This window comes from Nilaparvata lugens, chromosome 5 (assembly GCF_014356525.2).
Source record: "Nilaparvata lugens isolate BPH chromosome 5, ASM1435652v1, whole genome shotgun sequence".
Classification (NCBI taxonomy): Eukaryota; Metazoa; Arthropoda; class Insecta; order Hemiptera; family Delphacidae; genus Nilaparvata; species Nilaparvata lugens.
The window spans coordinates 21,852,682-21,874,916 of NC_052508.1; the positions used below are offsets into that span (position 1 = coordinate 21,852,682).

A 22,235-nucleotide genomic window follows, 5' to 3' on the forward strand; every position below is an offset into this window, starting at 1 on the left:
TGAGAGGAAGCGACTCATTTCTTCAATCCTCAATTGCCATTCCCAGTGAATATTTCTTCATTGCAGAGAATCATGAAATTATCTCTTAATACAAATACGTGTTATCACTCCTAGTTTCAGGAATTATCAAGTTTATTCCATTAAGAATTGATTAGCAATCATTTTTTCTTTTCGCAATTGAATAGCATGGATAGCAATCAACCAAATAGTTTGTTGATATTTTTGGATAGAAACTAAAACAGCATTTTACCTCAAACAGTTCAAAATGATGTGGATAGCTTCAAAAACTTTTCATGTTTCGAGCAGTGCGATATAAGTAACTGCCATTCAAGCTATTTGTTCCACATTCACTTGGAGACAGCCGCCTTTTCCGATCTGAAATTTGAAACGTGAAAGAAGAACTCCAATGAGTGGAGTTTGTATTCCTTTCGACCGGAAATTCCGATTTTGTTGGAAAGTTCTCAAATAAATTCTCGGCAACAATATTGCAATTTGCTACAGTCGCTGTATTCTAGTATATTTCTTGTTCTAGATCTAGGATTGAGTCATAGTGAGACTTGAAACAAGAAAGCAAGCTCGAAATGACACATGCGCTCCACCTTAATATATTTGAAACTTTTATCAGGAAGCAACTCACTCTATAGATGATTGCTAGAAGTTTTCAAAGTTTGTAGCTTTCCTGATTCGTCTCTCTCATCAGAGAAGCATGGTCTTCCATGTGACAGACTTATTCACAGCTACTATTCTATTCCCTATATCATATCTCTTTGTTAACTTTGCCTCAGTAATTCAACTAAGATGATGATTGAATGATGTTTTTTCGAAAAATGATGAATGAGACAGGTACCTAATCAACAACTTATTGCGAAATGTTCATTTCTTATATCTGGGTGTTGTATACAAATGATTTTCATTCTTGTCAGAGTTTCAATAGGCCTACTTGCTATAAGTATTAATTCAGTTCTTCCTATTGGGAAATCTTTTTTTATCACTCACTCTCTCTCTCAAAACTCGTTATCACTCTTTTGTTTTTTGCAGTGAAGTATTTTTTCTTGTCATCAACTCGATTTTGTATTGTAAATTGTATTTTGTTTTTAGTTTTTTATTTTGAATCGGACTTTTTGCGACTGCCACCAGCGGTCAAAGACTTTTCCTTTGATGGTGGTGCCTGAAACAATTTTTAGTTTTTCTGGTTCTGGGTAGTTAATTTTATTTTATTCTCTTGTAATAAGTGTTGATTTATTGAAACCTTGATTTGTAGCATTGTTAAATTCTGGCAATAAATAATTGAATTGAATTGAATTATTGTATTTTCTATGTAATGTATGTGGAAGTGAGTATTCTTTGTAATGGATTGAGAATAAAAGGTGTTTCTTTTTCACCTAGAATTCTCTCGTCGAATTTCCTTATATATTATATATTTTCTAGAACTCCGCTAACTATGAATGTTTTTGTTTGTTTTACAGCATGGGGTAATCTGGGAAGTGTATTGAGTAGTCAAGGAAGAATGGTGGAAGCAGAGCAAGCATTTAGAACAGCTCTGAGATACAGATCGAATATGGCCGATGTCCACTATAATTTGTAAGTTACCGTTTCATATACTTTGATACTCTGATTCTCAAGATAGTCTACGCTTTCTATTGAATTTTCCAGGAATTCGTATTTCCAGAAGTGATTCCGTCGAAATCGACTGTACATATTCATATTAATGTGAGTCATGAAAAAAACAAACAATAATCACAAAGGGCAAAGATTGCATTTGGAGGATGAAGAGGATTGCATCCATTATTGAAACATCATCTTGTATTTGATAATTTGGAATCACTAGAGCCCGATTATATTCTTTGATGACACGACCGATTCATGTCATTGTCATTAGACTAGAATTGATTTATCAAGTAGCATTATAGAGATGAATTAATTATAAAGTAATTTATAACAATCGAAGAGTGAAAATGATAATAGATAATATCTATGTTATATAATATTTATTATAGAAATGTTTAAGAATTCACCAGAAATAGGGTTAGTAAAGAAGTTCAACCGTGGCTTTTGAATGCAGTGTTCCTTCTCAAACTATGTTCCTTCTGTTCAAACTATTCCTTCTCAAGAAAAATGTTGAATTATCAAGCATGGTAGCTATGCCACGAATTTGATAGTCGAATGTCGAAGGCAGCTATTGATAATTGGCCTCTAAAGAAAAATATAGCTCGACAAGATCACTGAGTAAAATAATTTTTGAAGTGGCATTATTCTATTTTCTGGCGAATTCTCTGAGGAATTTTCATGGTAATAGCTCAAGCGAGAACAAATAATTGGGTGCACTTATTATGAATTCGCCTACGCAGGTTTCATTCCAATTAGTTGGAGTAGGCATTGAATATGAAATAATCTGGGAAAAATATATTGTGTGATGAAAAATTAATAGTTGAAATATAGCTCAGAATCGATAATTTATTTAGAATTTATTTAGTTTTTCTGCATTTAAAGCTCTTATCAGAAGCGTGAGTTTCAAGCTTTCAACGTTCTCCAGATTTACTAAATGGGAGTTGATTGCACAATGGATCTTTATAATTCGCATGCCATTTGAAAATGTCCCCCATAGAGGTAATATCAGAGTTGTATAATACACCTCTCAGCTGATTTCTCTATGGTGATAGCTTGTGTTCAACTTATAAATATCATTGCTTCGATATATTCCATCCGATCGAACCTTTTGAAGAGCTCCCTTATTAGGTCGATATGAGTACGACATAATTGAATTGATTATCGCGTTCGTTCATCTGTCAATATAAGGAAATACTTATTCATTTTCATTTTATCCTTGATAAATGTAGTACCCTGTCTGATTCAGTGTTGATAAATTCAAAAATTACCAAGTTCAGCACAGAAATTGCAAAAAATTGGACCTTGCGTCTAATATTATCTTCAGATTTAAATATACATATTATATATATTTTGATAGAGATATTTCTCAGTGAGTTTAACTATGGATTCGCCACAGTGTTTGCAGTTGTCAACTATGTGCACTCAGGTCAGTTAATGGATCATGAAGTATTTTCACTGATATGCATCAATTTTGGTTAGGACATGTTGGCAAACATTATTCACACGGACTGTGGGAGGAAAACGCGCCTTTGGCAAGGAAACTGCTCACAGGTCATTAACGGACAAGATAAATCTATCGGATAAAAAGGAGTCGGAGTCGGTAAAGTGGTGAATGAAAGCCTTTCAAGCAAGCTAGCAGGCCGAGCGCCGGGGATGATGGCGAGGAGGAGAAGAAACGTCGACGGTAAGGTGTGATTTCTCAGTGTCTTGAGGCCATCTGTTTTGGAATGTTTTCTCTTCCGTTTTTATGTCCACGCGAGAGAGAGACATTGTCTCGGTGAGCTCGAGGGGAAGGCCAGTGCACTATCAAGCAATTTGTCAAACACACTCTGGTGAGGAAAACGAGAGAGTGGGTCGGGTCTGGGAGACTGCTTCCGCTACACGTCATCAGTCGACTGCTGTGCTGTGCTGTCTGTCCACTCTCCACTCTCCACTCACTACATATTGTTTCGGTTTCGAATCCGGATCGACTTTCTCATCCTGTCTATCTGCTTCTGGAAAGCGTACTTACGATTCCATTGTAATGAATGTCTGATTTCATGAGCTATCAATACTTTTCTAATTTCTTAGACGTCAATGTAAATTGATGCTATCGAAATTGTTATAGAACCATAAATAAGAGGATACCTTTTATATTTTGCTGAGGATTATGCCCACACAAATTGATATGCTCACACTTAGGGAAAACGATTTTTTTTGTACCATACAAAGCAAATAAATGTTCGAATAATTAAGGGATTCCGTAGTTATATTATTTCCATTCTCATTGATTCAAAGCTTTGATCAAGTCAGTAATTTCCTTATAAATAAGAACAATATGAAAATTAATAAGATCATTAATAAGAACAATATGAAAACTTGTAGTACCCTTTATTATTAAATATTACAATTTGTCAAATAGTAGCCCATTCAAGTGGAGTGTTTTCTTATATGCTGATGGTTGAATGATTTTGGAGGAGTCGGGATCTGTCTCATGTGATTGGTTTTATTGACAAGTCTTCCAATGTTGAATATGCTTCGTCATAACTGAACAAAATTGGATAATGATCTTCAGTTGAATGATGCTTTTCATCTTGATATTTGAAGAATTAGCTGAGTACCAAAGACTCGACAAATATAAGCACTGAATTGATATGAAGCTCAGCAAATGAAGGGATAATTATTTTACTTGTGAACGGCTTCACAGAATATTGCGCTGCCAGAAATTGTGAAGGCATCCTACCCTCTTGTTGTTCTTTATTCAATGAAATTAAGTTCAGTAGCGCCTGCGCTATATGTACGCGATTGAAGAGCGAATATATTTGTATAGTATCCTCTCCTCTCCAGTCACCGCTATTAAGGTCCCATCCCATTCAATTCATCCCCAATACCCTTGAAACTCGACTCATTATCGTTTTTTCCCCTCAACTGTACATTCAGATTCGAGAGAAAAATCATTTCCCGTTACTCTGGAGATTTTCAGAATTATCCTGAAACATTGGGATCCGATGAAGATAAAATAATTCGTCTCACCGGAGTTGAAACTCTTAAAACGTTATAAAAAGTACTTCGTTAACGAGTTCCAGTTCAGTAGAAACAGATCTGATTGGAGGAAGAGATTATCTAACAGACTCATCCGCAAATGATTGAGTTGCAACGGTGATTTGATCAATCAGAAAAAATATGGTTCAGATTCTGCAATGAATATCGATAACTACAACCTGATGCGTGATTTTGAGAGAAATTATTTCCAATATTCTCGTAAAGCGTTTGATTGATACAATGTTTCCCACATCCCCCTAATGTTCATGAACTATTTAAATAGTTGATGAACATTAGGGGGATATCGTAAACATTCATTGTATAGAACAATGAATAACTAACTGTATAGCATGCTTCCAATGGTGATGAAAAGAGACTTTCATTTTGTTATTACTCTTGTTAAACTTTGCTATGATCAGAGAATAATATTATACAAAGTGTACCGACAAATTAATCAAATTTCCAATACATATTTTCAAATTCATTCTTTTTAAATTGTGTCAGAAAGTTTTGAGTATGTGTTACAGCAAAGGACTTGCAGCCAACCTTTGTTGTAATTATATGAATTAGGATTTCACAATGTAACTGACATATCAATCTGTTTTTCAGTAATTTCAAAATCTTTGGGCAAAGTTTCAAGTGAATCAGTTCTATGATTCAAGCTGCGATTCATGATGCGTTATTAGTATCAACATTCGCTCAACTAATCGCTAACTATCGTATCATTTCTCCATTCAATCATGCTCAATTCCAAATCTTCATTTATAATGTAGATTTCAGAAGATGACATCTAATAGGATGGTTAGTAAAATATTTTTCACTGTGACGCGTAACAATATCATAATATTATATTATGATGAATTCCGTACTTTCCAGTATTTTTGTGGAATGTAAGAGCCGATTTCTGAGCTCGGGATTTAGCTAAGTTCCATACTTAAACAGCTGGAGTCAGAAAACTGTCTTTCCGAAACGGGGCTTAGTCATAGTCCACGTTTAAATAAAATTTCTAAAATCTGGCGTGGCGCACTCACACAACTTTCCTTGCCGTTATGAAAATTGATCACCTGACGGTAGTGTAAACGCGCATCTCAAGTCAAAGATCTGAGCCAGCTGGTGACAGGTCAATAACGCTGAATAAACACGAGATCTGCTATCTCTTCATAGTGAATGATTCAATAGAATCAACAGTTGCCAACAGTTTGCAATTGAATAATTACATTTTCTCAAATTTCAAGCTTATTTTCAATTTTAGGTGGAAATATTACTAGACATTAATTGAAGAGATGTCCATGCTCAATTGTTTACACTAGAAAATTTGTTCAAATTATATCTGAGACCCAATAAATGGAAATCTGAAATCAAACTTTGCATAGATGGGGCGGAGCTCCTGAATTTTTTACAGATATGGGACTTGTGACAGTTGACATAGCTTATCAATGACTATTTTAGGTATAAATTTGATCAAAATCGTTGGAGCCATTTTCGAGAAAATCGCGAAAAACCCTGTTTTTGACAACATTTTTGCCATTTTAGCCGCCATCTTGAATTGCATTTGATCGAAATTGTTCGTGTCGGATACTTATAGTGTAAGGACCTTAAGTTCCAACTTTCAAGTCATTCCGTTAATTGGGAGATGGGATATCGTGTACACAGACGCACATACACTGATACACACACACACACACCACACACACACACCCACACACACACACACACACACACACACACACACACACACACACCACACCACACACACACACACACACACCACACACACACACACACACACACACACACAACACACACACACACACACCACACACACACACACACACCACACACACACACACACACCACACACACACACACACACACACACACACACACACACACAACACACACACACACACACACACACACAACACACACACACACACACACACAACACACACACACACACACACACACACACACACACACACACACACACACACACACACATACACACACACACACACACACACATACACACACACACACATACAGACCAATAACCACTTTTTTGGACTCAGGGGATCTTAAAACGTATAGAAATTTAGAAATTGGGGTACCTTAATTTTTTTTCGGAAAGCAATACTTTCCTTACCTATGGTAATAGGGCAAGGAAAGTAAAAATACTAGAGAATTGAACACAAAATAACATAAAGAGAAAATAGTGTAAAATTTCAGCTATTTTGAATTATTTTTTAGGAAATAAGAAATGAATAAACGAAATGATAATCGTTCAATTAAGGAAATGAGAAAATAAAGATTATCATAAGAGCCACAACTACGCCCCGCAAGCCAATTTTCTGACTCCAGCTGTTAAAAGTCTAGGAATTAGCTAAATCCCGAGCTCGGAAACCCGCCTTAAGAGTTCAATCATAATTCCTTGTAATATTGATGAGTTCTTGTAATTAGTGTGAGATCCCATTTTTAATCTTCAAATTAAACTCAACTGTGTTCCCTTAAGGTAGGCGCACACAGATCGTCATCGGACGGACGGCACGCATTGGACGGATCGGACGATTAGATTTGATGCATTGTTTTCAATTGGAGTGTGCATAGTGCATACCTATCCGCATCGTATAGGTATGCACTATGCACACTCCAATTGAAAACAATGCATCAAATCAATTCGTCCGATCCGTCCGATGCGTGCCGTCCGTCTGATGACGATCTGTGTGCGCCTACCTTAATTCAGCATACACTTCCAGTCAGAACTAAAAAAAACTCCTTCCTCTATTCTATCCAAGTTACATTGAACTTTATTCTTTTTCATGGTCCTGCAGTGTCTTTTCCTGCCACCTAATAAATCTGAAGCGTAAAGCTGACAGAAAGTGTTGGTGGGTGGAAGGAGAGGAGGATTTGAGAACAGAATAAAGAGAGCAAACTTCTGCCACCAAAACAAAACAGAAAGGGGAGTTTGATGAATATTCATGTTCTCGCCAGAAGTTATTCGAAAGGACAACTTAGTAAGGTGTCAAGTTCCACTTCCCATTTGTCGCGCTAGACAAAGTATCAACGAAAGTTATGAAACTGGTGGAACAAGAAGTGACACTCATTTTTCCTGCAACATTAACTACTTGCGCTCTGATTTATCGTAAACAGCGAGTATTCTGTACTTACTCTGAGATATCATTTGAACTGTAGTTATTCTACCTTATAATATTTCTTGATCCCACGTATAAGTAGGAAGAATATTTAGGACCATTCCTACATTTTCACAAGTGACAAGCTATTGACGTTTAGCATGATTCTGCTAATCATTCATTTTCATTTGAATAGAATATTTTCATCATGATCATCCTATTCTTGTCTGGATGAATTAAAACCCATTGAAAGAATCGATTTGTTGAGAAATCCAAAGTATTTTATACAAGTAAATACATAGTTATATAGCATTTTCTAGTATTTAGAAAAAATGTAATGTACTATTATTTTATAATAAAGGTACAGATTTCAGGCTGGCTCTTTCTGTAATTAGATGGTATTTCACTTGACCCTCACAAAACAGGAGAGGTATTGAATTTGATTTTATTATTCTAAACGTTGCACAAAGTTGATTCTGTATTAGTAAAGACAGAGAGAGAAATTATCAAGTAATACCACGAGATAGGATGTCATGGAGACAAAACAAAGATGAGAGAGAGATACTCGAGGTTGAGTGGTGGAGAAGACTTGAAAGTCCTAACTCTGCCTAATAAAGAATTTCTTTTATAGTCTGATAGAGTCTGATGTGAAGGATTGGATAAAGTAGTGGTGATGAATGAAGAAGACGTACAGTACATCCAAAGGTTGAGAGGTGGCCTCAAAGGGAGGGTGTGTCTGTGAGAGAGTGATAAGACATTAGCTGCACAGTTTTCTTCCGTGAGGGAGGGGGTTAACAATGAAGAAGGATGTGTTGGGTACCATCAGTGGGGGGAGTGAGGTGGAAGGGGCCAACTGCGGGAGGCTGGCTTCAAATTGGAGGCGATTAGCGGGCAGATGTTGCCACTTCACTCGCCAGATTCGCTTACCGCAACACTGCTTGCACAACACCCCCGTATCTGCCCCCCGACCCTGGAGGCAGCAGAGTGGGGGCGGCTAATTGAGCTTGGCTGGCCAAACTGCCCCTCTGCACTACGACAAAAAGTCAAATGAAACTATTGTCGGTCCGCCTCTCCAACCAAACCACCCCCCACCCCCTTGAACTTTGCCATCTCCTATTCCGGTCAAGTCCACTCAGCTACGGGATGTACGACAAAAAAAACCAGCTCGCAATTACAATCAAGCAGCAACCACACATTACAATTACTTTGTGCTGACATCACTGGCATCACAAGAAGATCATCAGAGCTACGAGCAGCGCAGAGAGTAATAGTGCTGCAGTAGACACAACAAAATCAGATTCATTGTGTGGCAAGAATACTTGAGGCAAATCGTAATGATTGAGGAGAGGAGTCTTCTCATTCTGTGAAAAAAATCAAAATGAATTTATAAAATTTTAAACCCGAATACAAAGATCAAAACAACAAATATGATAGAGATACCCTACTATGATAGCAGAAAGGAACCATTGAGCTTCACCCTGGTTGAGAAGAATATAATTTTTCACATGTAAACTGTTTGTACTGTATTATCATAATATATAACCGAGAGTATACCCACTACACAGAAAAGGCAACCCGCTGTGTCAGCAATCTGCTAAGTGAATCTGACAAACTTTCTACTTTAGTCCTTGTATCTATGCTGCTGACTTACTAGATCACAAAACTCAATGTTCTCCGATTGATTTTCTGCTTCTCTGATTGTTGCAGTTACACTCACACTTACACTCTCACACTCTCACTCTCTAATCAAACTAGGCAGTTTCACTTCATAGGAGACTTCATATTGATACTGTTCTTCAAAAACAACATTGCAAAAAGAGCAGTATAGCTAAATAGCACTAACAAACGTTAGTTTGAAACTCAGTACCAGACTACTCATTAACAAGCCTTCTCATTGTATGTGAATCTTACACACCTGGCTGAGACAAAACAAATACAAGTGATCGAGGTGTGTATTGCCAGTACGGCAGGGATTTTCTTGGAGCAAGTGGGTGAAGTTTAGTCGAGACTCGTCGCCTCACGAGTACAGCGCAGAGAGACCTGTCCACAAACGAGGCAGGCCGTGTTTATTCGCCAAGGGCAACTACTGTGCTCGGTACTTGCACTTGTGCTCGCTCGCTCAACGAAAACCAGCAGCAATTGTTTACTTGCACCATCCGTAGCGCAAATATTTGCCCCTGCTGTGAGTATAATGGCGGACGTGAGCTACGAACGCATCCCCGTATCATACTGTCTGTTTGCATTGATACAATTTGCCCGGAGAAAGCTTGCTCGCGCCCACACAAAAATCCAATCTGGCTGCACCGCTGTCTGCTTATATTTTTGGACAAGGGTAACAGCACTGTACTGACCGATCCTAAAAGTGAATTTTCCACAGTGGTGATGAGTAATTCATAATATTAATTTTGTGTCCATTGAAATTTTGTGTAAATGTTTGCTTGATAGTTGAAGCGTCGTCAATCATAGTTACTAGAATGAAGGTTGATAATTAATGAAACTTGATTTTAAAATTGATCTGTGAGTTGGTATACTATTAGAAATAATTATAACTCCACCTCTGCAAAACACAATATTATCGTTCCACCCATACACCGTTCTATATATTCTACCCCCTGAGAGCCTGTATCAGAAAAATCCCCACTGAATTGTTTTCAAGCACGATCAACAACGTGATAATAGCCAATAAGTTCGCTATCTCATTTCTTCGAAATGTTGTGTAAACAAGACTGGTGTTATACATCTTCTCCTACATTGTTAAGAGGAGAATATTATTGTTCAAATCGTATGTCCTGCCGCCAAGATAAGAGATTATGGAGTAAAAATACGATATATATCATGTCAACCCAGGCCAATCTTACATATCTTAGGCTATCTCACTTGTGTGGAATTTGGGAGAATTCATAGCCCGATATTAAGTGGATCCTCCGCGATATAATAGTGTAGTTTCGAAAATACAATCAAACATGGATCACGCTGAATCTATAGTTTAACGAATTATCTTGAGAGTTATTTTGATTATGAGACTACATAGTTCAACATTATATTTGAACACATATTGTATAAGTATTTTTGAATATTTCTAAAGTGAAAAGTTATAATAAGGTGTGATAGTATTCATGATAATATTTCTAGATGTTAATTTTAAATATTTATAGATTAAGAGCTTATAACCGAAAAGGCTTATCAATATTGTGAGAACTTTTAATGTTGGAATGGAAAGCATCCATCCGTGACATCAGTCCTTAAGAGTGCCATCAACAACAATTGGACGATTTCAAATTCTCTATTGATGTAAGAGTTCATTGGTTACTGATATTTCTCTCTTGAGAAAAAAACTCATTCAATAAGAAACCCTTGAGAAAAGTGTTTCCCAAATGAATGCGGAGAAGATTCTCCAACTGTTTCGAAGCGTGAAAATTCATAAGAATAGAGAGTGAGATTTTTTCCTGCATTAAAGAAAACAATTGTTTCATCTTTGATCAAATGCGTAAAGTTCGTCGCTTATTGAAACAATGGACAGCTTGAAAAGCGATGAAGACGCTTAAGCGAAGAAAATATATACTCGCATTGTAGTCAGCTGTATCTGGAAGAAGAGTGCAATAAAAGCTAGAATCAGAATGATAAGAGTACGAGAATGATAATGAGAAGGAGAAAGAGAAGAAGGAAGAAGAGAAGGAAGGGTTAACTGAGAAAATGACGCTCTACTGCACTTTCTTTGTATCTAGCGGGGTTGAAGCGACTCACTTCGCAAAGATCACGCTTTTCTGAGCCTGCGGATAACGATGAATGGAATTCATTTGTGACTCCAACTAAGTTCATCATTTTAGAATAGAATCAACTCATAACTCTTTGCCACACTCTGGTCAAGGCCATTACTGTCTTGATCTGTCACAAACAATATTCCTGCATCACCCCTAATAAAGTCGGTTGCAAAGCTCAAGCTAGAATTGCTATACTAGCTAGCTAATTCTCAACGAAAATTGATTTGGAGCATTCCAAGCTCTAAAACTCAAGAAATTTCTTCGGGGACACCTAGATAAATATTCTTCAAATGAGGGTATTCGACATATCGCAGCTGTATCAGAATATCTGTAAAAATGAAGATCTATGCTTAAAAATCTCATTTTAATAGACGAATAAAAGGAAATAGCCGATTATATAATGGAATACGATAGAATATTGTGCATATATTGAATAGTTAAAAGCTTCAAAATACTTTCTCCTGGATATTACGTAGTCAATGAGTATTTTCCTTTTCCAGTGGTTCATGTGGACCTTTAAAATTCATCACCTCCAGCTCCAATGTATTATCAACTCTAGGTTGACATACCACTGACATTATATCTTCTCAATTATCTAAAACTTTATACCAGAAGAGGTGTACGTGTTAATAATACTTGTTATTGATAATTGAGTGGTATGGTTGTGTGGTTGAGAAAGCAGATTCAATTGGAATTGAATAAATGCAACAGTAGATTACTGGTTATCACCACAATTATCAATTATTTCAAGTGTTTGGTTTACTGGCGAATTAGTTACTACTGTCCTTGCAACCGCAAACTAATCATCATTGCTTTCTCCTCCCATGTATTTTCCAATCCCCGTGTACTATTAAACTCATTATAATTGAGTATTCCCATCATTTTCATGAATTAACTTCAGTATGTGATATAATAATTTATCAATCAAACTAATGTTATTTGAAAGGAGTGACAAAAATACAATGTTTTACACTCTGAGAAAATAACATCTTTTAATACGATAGTCATAACACAGAGTAATAAACAACGCATTTCATCCCGTGGTTATATATTCCATACTAGTAGTTCTGTAAACAGTAGACCTCGCGCTCTGTACGTTACAGTGACCTGTTATGTTTTCTCAAAACTAAATGAATACTTTATCAATTTGAAATGTCTAGAAAAATCCCAAGTATAGAATATAATAACTGTAACACAAAGAATAGAAAAATTGAAATCTTCAACTGGAATCTCAAGCTATAGAAATCACTATGGAAGAATTGTTATCAATAATAAATTATTATTATGAATGATCAAGCATGAGTCTAAAGTGAAGCGGGTCATCCATCCACGTGAACACATTATCCATTTAGGAACATATTACATATTCCTGCAATGTACATCTTCCATGTGTTTAAAAATTACTTCATAGATTTATTCTCCTAGTTATCTATTACATTATCTATAGCCTACAAAATAATTAATTTCTCTAGTTTCTATTACATTATCTATAGCCTACGAAATCATCCAACTTCTTCAAATTGTAGTTTGCAACCATGCTATTTTGTGAGTAGAATCGTTGATGGCCCTCAAACGTAGTTTCTTCATGAGAAACATTGTTTTTTTCTCTGTTCTCAGCAGTTTACAATCCTTAATAAGTAGTTCCCAAAGTATAATAACTGTAACACAAAAAATAGAAAAATTGAAATCTGTAACTGAAAACTGTGCTAATGTGTTCACTAGGATGGATGACCCGCTTCACTTCAGACTCTTGCTTGATCATTGATAATTGACCGAGCGAATTGAGGTCTAAGATTCAAGTCGACGGTTTTGCATTTCTCTTTATGTTTATATTTTTGTTCATATTTAAGTTTTCATGTTCCGCATTTACAGCGGAACGCAGCAATAGATTTTCATGAAATTGGAGTTTCCTTTTTGAATTTCGCGTCGACGTATACATACGGCTTTTTTAAATTTTGCATTATAAGGATAATACTAGAGGAGAAAAAGAGTTTCCTTCGAACACCAATATTACTGTAAAAATCAGACTATGGAAATATTCATCATAAATCAGCTGTCTAGTGGACTATAATACTACCCGTTCAAAAACATCTAACATTTTGAAAATGTATTTTCCATCAACGTTAGTGGACAGTGTTGTCTATCAACTTTGTCTTTTCATAATCTGAGGCCATGATTCAAGTTTGGAGTTTGGAATTATTGATAGAAAACATTTTTTCACATTTTTCTTTTTTAATCTGATGATTAAAATTGCAACAAATATTATTGAAAATAAATTGATTTCTAAAATCATGAAAAGTGAGAAATGAGGATTGTAGAAAATCAGCATCATGGTAGTTTATTTTGTTAATTTCAACACACCGATTTTCCGACAACACAGAATGTTCTCTGATGGGTTGATTGGATTGGCGTATCGACGGTAGCCTGACCTGATAACAGCGCTCACACTCACATTCCGGGACGACACGTCACGGTACGATAGAACAGAAAGCTCTATGTTTATTTAGGATTTTTTCTAGACATTTTGAATTGATAAATTTATTTATTAATTTTGAGAAAACATAACTACAGGACAATGTAATTTTCTGAGCGCGAGGTCTACTGTTCACAGAACTACAAGTAATTTATTATTGATAACAACTCTTCCAGAGTGATTTCCACAGTTTGAATTTCCAGTTTAACATTTCTATTCTTTGTGTTACAGTTATTATATTCTGGAACATGGAAAATATAATTCCCATAAGTCCTAATGGTATTATCCATACTCACTTCGACGATGGAATATTTTGATTTTCGCAGTTATAAACCACAGCCTTCTCTAATACTGTCCATCAGAGTAGATCCTGTCTGTATGACGTGTCGGCGAGATATCGGTGTGAAAACGGCTAATGACTGTTGAGATTGATGTATTAAAAGCTAATCTCTTCCAAGACATACAGGCAACAGGTCAGCCCGAGTTGAAAGCAGAGAAAGGTCTAGAGAAAATGCTATATTACTAATGCTATATCAGTTTTCATGCAATGACACGTGCAATTAATAGTCCACACGACAGCTGATTTTTTACCAAGTTACATTGAGCTACCAATATTGCATGCGGCATTGCATGCAATTAATAATCCACTCGACAGCTGACTTACGGTAGCTGATTTTTACGGTAATATTGGCGTTCGAAGGAGACTCCCTTTTCTTTTGTATTATCCTTAAAATTCTAAATTTCAAAAACCTTATGAATACGTCGACGCGAAATTCAAAATGGAACATAGTCTACATGTCAAATTTCATGAAAATCTATTGCGGCGTTTTGCCGTAAATGCGGAACATAATTAATATAAACATAAATAAAGAGAAATGCAAAACCGTGAACTAGAATCTTAGACCTTGTTTCGCTCGGTCAACTAATTAGTGATTTGTTGTTTTAAAATTTCAAGTGGGTTTCAAAGCTTCCAAAAAATCTTTGAAACCTATTCAGATATTGCGGCCTGTTAAAAAAAGGTCTGAAGTCAACAATATGTCTCTCTTTTTCCAAGATAGACAATCTTATGACACTTCTCTTGGAAGAGATATTATATCGTGATCTCATTTTCGATTCATTCTAGGCTAGAAAAGCACCTCAACAATGAAGAATCCATGATAATAGTATGATTGAGGTTGATAAAGTCCTGTCAAATTTGTGTGCAATTCAACCCAAACAAGAAATCAACCACAGTATTTAATATTCGTTATGAAAATTCAAATTACACTTCCATATCGTTCAATGATATTTCAGTTTATACTTAGTGAAACTCATTGAATGATTAGCGATACTTGTTATCAATAGTTGAAAATAATAAGGAATATTCAGTATCACCATGAATTACAGTCATAGAGATTGAAATATGATCGAATAATATGTCAATGTATATATTATATAAAGAAACCTTATGTTTTATGTAACACTTTCTATGTTCCGTCCTGTACCCAGGACACTCATCCAGTGCACTTCAAAATGCCATTATATGCACTAGTATTACAATACGTTATGTCTACTGAGAATTCTTTGTTTTTAGGCGGTAAACAAGTGAATAGGAACTCAGGGTGTGAATTATGTGTGAAATTTCCAGAAATCTTCATTGCAGAGAATATCGTAAATTTCAATATCCATCTCACTTTTAGACTGACTTTTCATTCATTTCAGAAATAAACGATTCTATACTTCTTGTTTCTTAATCCTCTGAGAATATTAATCAACTACTTTGCATTTGTTTACATGATCACTTTCTTTCTTAAAGAAGTAAGCACATCAAATCGCTTGTGAATCGATTCTCCATTCTAATATTCCTATCAGCTTTGGTTATTACCGATACTTCCATAGTTGATTATTATACAGAGTGATTATAAAAGGACTTTACAACTTTGGAAGTACATAAATATTTATTGAAATAAGGTGTGGGTGTTATTTTGGTTTGATGTGACAGCCGTTGTTAATGCGACATACCACCGATAATCGATTTCTTGCCACACTCGTACCAGCATATCAGGCGTAACTTCTACAACCGCAGCGATCATTTTGATTATTAAGATTGTCTGGGAAAGGTGGAACATAAACCTTATCGTTAATGAAACCTCATAGCAAGAAATGCATCTGTGTTAAATCCGGTGAGCGAGGTGGCCAAGCAATTGGCCCTGCATGGTAAATCCAGCGAAGTTGAAAGCAATTATGTAGAAAATCCCGAACTTCTCCGTGGAAATGAGCTGGTGCACCGTCATGCTGAACAGAATGAATGAGTGCCCTTTTACTCTGAACATGACGGTGCTTCCACGGAGAAGTTTGGGATTTTCTAGACAATTAATTTCAGCTTCGCTGGATTTACCATGTAGGGCCAATTGCATGGCAACCTCGCTCACCGGATTTAACACCGATGCATTTCTTGCTATGAGGTTCCATTGAGGATGAGGATTATGTTTCACCTTTCCCAGACAATTTTAATGACCTCTGAGATCGGATCACATTCGGATCGCTGCAGTTGCACAAGTTATGCCTTATATGCAGGGACGAGTGTAGCAAGAAATAGATTATCGGTGGGATGTACTATGTCGCATTACCAATGGCAAAATAGCACCAACACCTCAAACTTGAAGTGTTCTGTAACAAAATGAGAACTTTCTCAATTCTTTAAGTGATTCCAATGAATATTTATGTGATTTCGAAGTTGTAAAGTCCTGTTATGATAGCCCTGTATTGAAGTACATCTACTTCTGTAGGATATTACTTCGTTTCTAGTCCGTGATTATTATGGAATTACAAATAATAAAATCCATGATAATGAGTAACGGTGAGAAAAATGAGAAGAAATGGTCGTACAGGTTTTCTATAATAAACGAATCAATAAATTATTTATTACGAATTAGAGTTAGAATTTATTACTAAATAATAATCAGATGATATTTCAGGGGCTACTCGCTTTGCTGATCTGTGGTCATTCTGTTTTTGATGATAAAAAAAAATACTATTTGAATTATAGATCTGAAAAATTAAAAAATGTACAATTAACTATTATCTTACTTTACCTTAACAAGAGTCCCCTGGCCTGCTCCTCAAGGTCCAATTAAAGCACTTCCGATTTTAAATGAAAAAAAATATATATATATTAAAAAAAAACTCTGCCAGTTGATTGAATCAAAGACACCAGCTTTCCCTACAAGATTAAAATTCAGAAAATACATTTATGTAGGTTTAAACTGCCCGGACTGCGACAGCCTATAATTGAATTCTCAAGACAGAATCCTTCAGGTAATCAATGCCGTAACTCAACAACTAACTTCACAAACGGTTCAAGTAATACGGGCCTCGAAAGAAAAATTCACAAAAACACATTCAGCCTTGATTCACAGACCAAAAGTCTACTCACTCTTGTTTGTATAGCATGGAGCTAAAACCCATAATATTGCCTTCACGAAACGTGATAAAACACACGTTTCATCTTTGTACATTGGAGATCTTCTCGCTTCATCAATCACATTTAATAATTAAATCCGCGACCAGATTTCCAATTCACAAAATAATATTTCAATAAAATTGAATGGGTTTTGATGTCATGTATGACAATATAAAAATATTCCAAATTTTTATTTCTCCAATCAATCGTGTCGTGAGTGGATACTTATAATTGCCTTGCTCTAGGCAAGCTCAAAATTGCTTCTCAACTTCACATTGTTGGTCATTTTAGAAAGACTAATATCATTATTGAAACAACAAATAGAAGAACATAGAAATAGATGGAACATAGTTGAAATGGAAGAACATAGATAGTTTCAGGGTTCGTTCATTTGGGAAATTCTCCTATGCTCATGAAAAATTCTTATTATCCACATCATCAAATAGTTCTCAGTTTCAGTCTTCAAGTCTCTTTGGAATTGGAGAATTCAATATTTGCGATCATCAAGCAGATGACTCGCTTGGTGCGGCTATTTCCGATGCTATTTCTCTCTTTTGTTGAAATAGCCAGGGCCGCATCCGCACCCGCAGCCACCCTCTTCTTTCCGCAACAATGCTCAACTTATCTGCTCAATTCTTCTGCAGACTCGTTTTTCTTCTACTTCCGCTTTAATTTTGTGTTGGCCTCCCGCTCACTACTCGAGGCCGGCCTATCATCAGTAAACACAACACGAAGTTGCGCATTAGAGGTAAATCGACCCTACTGATTCTTATTTACTCAGCTCACTCTATTTCTTCCTTCATATTTTCCTTGTTTTCTCCAAATAATATCTTCAATCCCCATTTTCTGGGGTTTTTTAACTCAATACTTCAGTAATACCTCTTCAATTTCAATGGGCTGTGAGTTTTACATTTTTCTTCTCTCGAGAAATTGATTAATTAGTCCATCAAATATGCTGTTTTTGGCAATGTGGCTGAGAGGCTGAGAGGTGAGGATCAGCTTGAAGCAAACTAGATAGGGAGATGTAAAATGAGAGGTGAAGATCACTTTTCAACAAATCAAATACGAATATTGAAGATCTTTACTTGGAAATTCTGTCAAGCTCGATCTGATTCCATCGGATTCCAATTTCCCAGCTACATAATTCTTCATAACGAGAAAAATATGATGTTTCTAAGGAAATAGAGGAAATTTACTTCGAAAACTAGCAAAAATACTGGAAAATTATTGTTTGCAAACTTTATTTGTGATGGAACTTAAGGTGTGATACGCACCAACTAAGTTTAGAGCTAATTTCAGTTAATTTGGAAGTATGGTAGCAGTTTTTAAAGTTTTACATCTTGAGTAACTGAGTTTGAACCAACAACTTACGTTCATTGACTTAATTCACGATATAACCATTCCGTAGTTTATCGATACGATGAACTGGTGTATACTTTCCAAGAGTACATTATATGATATGAGGATGTTGTCATGGATCACACTACATGGAATACACTACATCAAAACGTGAATGATATTCTTGGATAATGACTTTTCCAGGAGACTGTTCTACAAGAGTGACTGTTATCATTCATAACTGATCTGAGGGAATGAGGAATCGATTGAATCCTCATTATAAATCTTGAATGTTCCTATTAACTAATTGCATTTGAGTTACAGAATTAATTGCTTGAATTATGTGGCATTCCTCCAGGTGAGTTCGTCAATGAGGGTAAAGGATTAGAAGAAAGGGAGAGACAAGAAAGAGAAGCAGGAGTTAGAGAAGAAAGGGAGAATGGGAGAGAAAAGTGAGGAGAATGAGGAGGAGGATGATGATGATACACATAGGAAGGATTGAAGAAGGAACAGAGCTGGTTGCTGGAAAGGACAGGCTTAGGCGAATCTGTTGTTCCTCGTTATTGGAGTTGGAAGCAGGCAGGACGAATCCGGCTTTGGAGACATCGTTTTTCGCAAAGTTTGGCCTGAAGATGGCTAAGAGAAGCGAGCACTTGTGGAGCTGAGGATAGGAGGGAGGATTAGGACTATTGTGAACGGGGAAGTAGTTGGAGAAGAGAAGAGAATAGACAGAGTGGAGGACCCTGGTGGAGCTGAATGGAACAGCTCGATGAGGAGTGGAGCGAGTTGCCAAAGCAAAGGAAAGGGTGGAGGAGTCTGAGAAATCCAGTGCTGCAAATGTTATGCACGAAGCGCTGGAATCCGCCATCTTGTAGCTGCGTAGTTCGCCTTGACGCGAGCGGACGTTCGTTGCCTCGCTAAGCCCACAGACGAAAGGCACCGGCTTCTCTCGTGCTGTTCATTATATCAATGTGATTAATTACTTTTTAAGCCAACATCTTTCAAAATTAAGATGATTTATTGCTGTTTCAAAAGCTTGTGAGGACAAATCCTTACTCCGTCTATTGAAGACACAAATACAATGCAACGAAAGATTGATGATGTAGATTCTTCTTCGTTTTTTTCACTCTGCCGTGATTTATCCTCAGCCTTTTCCTAATTACATAAATAACCACTGGGCCGATAGAAGCCATGAGAAGCCATAAGAAACGATCTTGAAATCCACTCAACCATGCGATGAGTTTTCTTTGATGACAAACGTAGCAGAGGAAATCATCAAGTCTACAATATTTCAACTGTCTATCATCAATTTCAGTTTTATATTCGCACTGCAATGATTATCTATTAAGTAAGAGTGTTTTCTAATCATTGAAAATATACCCAATCAACCATTACTCCAATATCATGAGAATGAATTGAGAGTAACAGTGGAAAGCAACAATAGTACATACACGGATATTACCAATCCTAAAGTGTAGGTATTTCCATTAAACTGCAGCCAATACATAACAACAAAAAAGCTAATTAGAAGGTAAAGTAGGTGTTTTATCACACACAATATGTTTCGAAGGGGCCTACACAAATTGGATATTCATAATACCAAATTAATTCTAGAGATACAAATATTGTTCCATCAACTCTCACTACAAGAATTATTCTGTTAGTGCTCATTCCTTCAAACATTCTTATTTATTCCATTCTTATTTATGAAGAGAATATGAGTAAAAAAAATATGGAGCACATAGCAGAAAAGACACAGATAGATTAAAAATACTTAGAAACTTACATTATTTTCAAAATTTTCGGTGGCTTAGCCAACCTTCCTCAACGACTGCAACTCTAGTTCGTTGAGTAAGGTTGGCTAAGCTATCGTAAATTTCGAAAATAATGTAAGTTTCTAAATGTTTTTAATCTATCTGTATCGTTTTTTGTGTTTGAATTAGTATTGGAAAAATATGGAAACATTTATGAATTTGAGTAATGAATTTACAGTTTCAAGCGATATTTTCTGTCATCCTTAAATTGATTCTCCAATCGAGAAAAACAAATTCTACATTCATATTCCTCCATTTTCCTTGTTCAGTTTGAAAACCTCCGACAGATTGAGTTTGAGTTTGAGTCTAGATTTGAATTTGATGTTGCTCATACGATATCCTCACTCTTCTTCAAATTAAACGGCATGACACCATCAACCCTCTCCGCCATCAAATGAGTATTCCTCTTATTGAAAAGCGAAAAACAAGAGGAGAGGTGGAGTTGAGTTATGAGGTGCATTTGTCTTCGTGAATCGCCCTGTCAGAAGGCTCTCTGTCACTCAGTCCAATGCTCTGTTTCTCTCACACACATTGTGAACGTTGAAGCAAATAACTGCAGCCCATTACTACTATGACTGTTATTCACAGCTTATGTTGGCATCAACAAGACTGGAAGGTCAATAGTTACATCAATCTGCATATATGCGCTTCACTGTGCTGACATATCCCCCTCACCGGCAAATGAGGCCCCTTATTTTCAATTCAGGCGTTCACACAGAAGCTGCAAGTGGTCTCGTTCATTCTTTGTTGCGGTCGATTGTGGCAGATGTGGTTTGTTGTAAATTAAAATGCAACTGAGACTGTCAACATAATCCAAGTGGAACGTGGCAATGACATGCAAGCTCAGCCATCTGATAGTGCAAAAGTCAATGGGCCATTCAGAACAGATGCTGCCACTTGAAGCCCTTTGCTCAAGTTTGATTGTTCATGCAGTTTCCAGCTGTCAACAATGAGGTATTCCAGTAGCTACCATTGTACTCCCCATTGTTTTCGAACCAGGGTTGAAAATTTTATATACATTGTGAAATAGGATGGGCGAGGTCTATTGTGCACTATAAACGTGAGCTGAACTTGATTATAATAGGTCTGTGATGAAGCCATTGGGACACATAAAACAATAAAGTGTGTGGCTTCCCATTTTGATGGAACAAAGAGATAGAAGGGGTTTCTCAGGGTGTTCCTATTGAATAGAATACAAATGATGTCAGTTGCCTTCAAATGATCACATTCATTCATTTATTCCTACGAACATTGATTTTTCCAATCAATGGAAGAGGAATAACAGGCTCAACCCAAACTGTCTCCCTAATATTATTATCCTAGAGAGAAACAGCGTTATGAAATGATTTCCTAGATGTTCAAATCGAGTTCTTTGTTGTCACAATAATTTAGATAGACCTCTGTAATAATGAGGATTTCTAATAAATTTATAGAATGCAATCCGTTGATGGGTCATGTGATCCAGGCAGTTCTATTAGCAATATTACTGGTAGAGTTCAAATTGCCGGTAATTATTCCAACAAGGATTCAACATTGAGTGAGAATAAGAATTACAAGTTGTAAAAGAATAAATTTATATATTCGCGAATAAAAAGTGATCTTGATTAGAAGATGAGATCTTCCTTGTTGAGAGAGTTAAACAAACCT

The 22,235-nt window shown here is 36.3% G+C and overlaps 1 protein-coding gene across 1 annotated transcript in view; it reads left to right on the top strand.

Annotated features, from left to right (window-relative positions):
* Positions 1-22,235, top strand: part of LOC111051090 (protein O-mannosyl-transferase TMTC2) — a 192,319-nt gene that overhangs the window by 98,187 nt on the left and 71,897 nt on the right. The window contains exon 4 of the mRNA XM_039427940.1: positions 1,467-1,581. Within this exon, the coding sequence (XP_039283874.1) occupies positions 1,467-1,581 (115 nt within the window). The remainder of the gene's footprint in view (positions 1-1,466; positions 1,582-22,235) is intronic.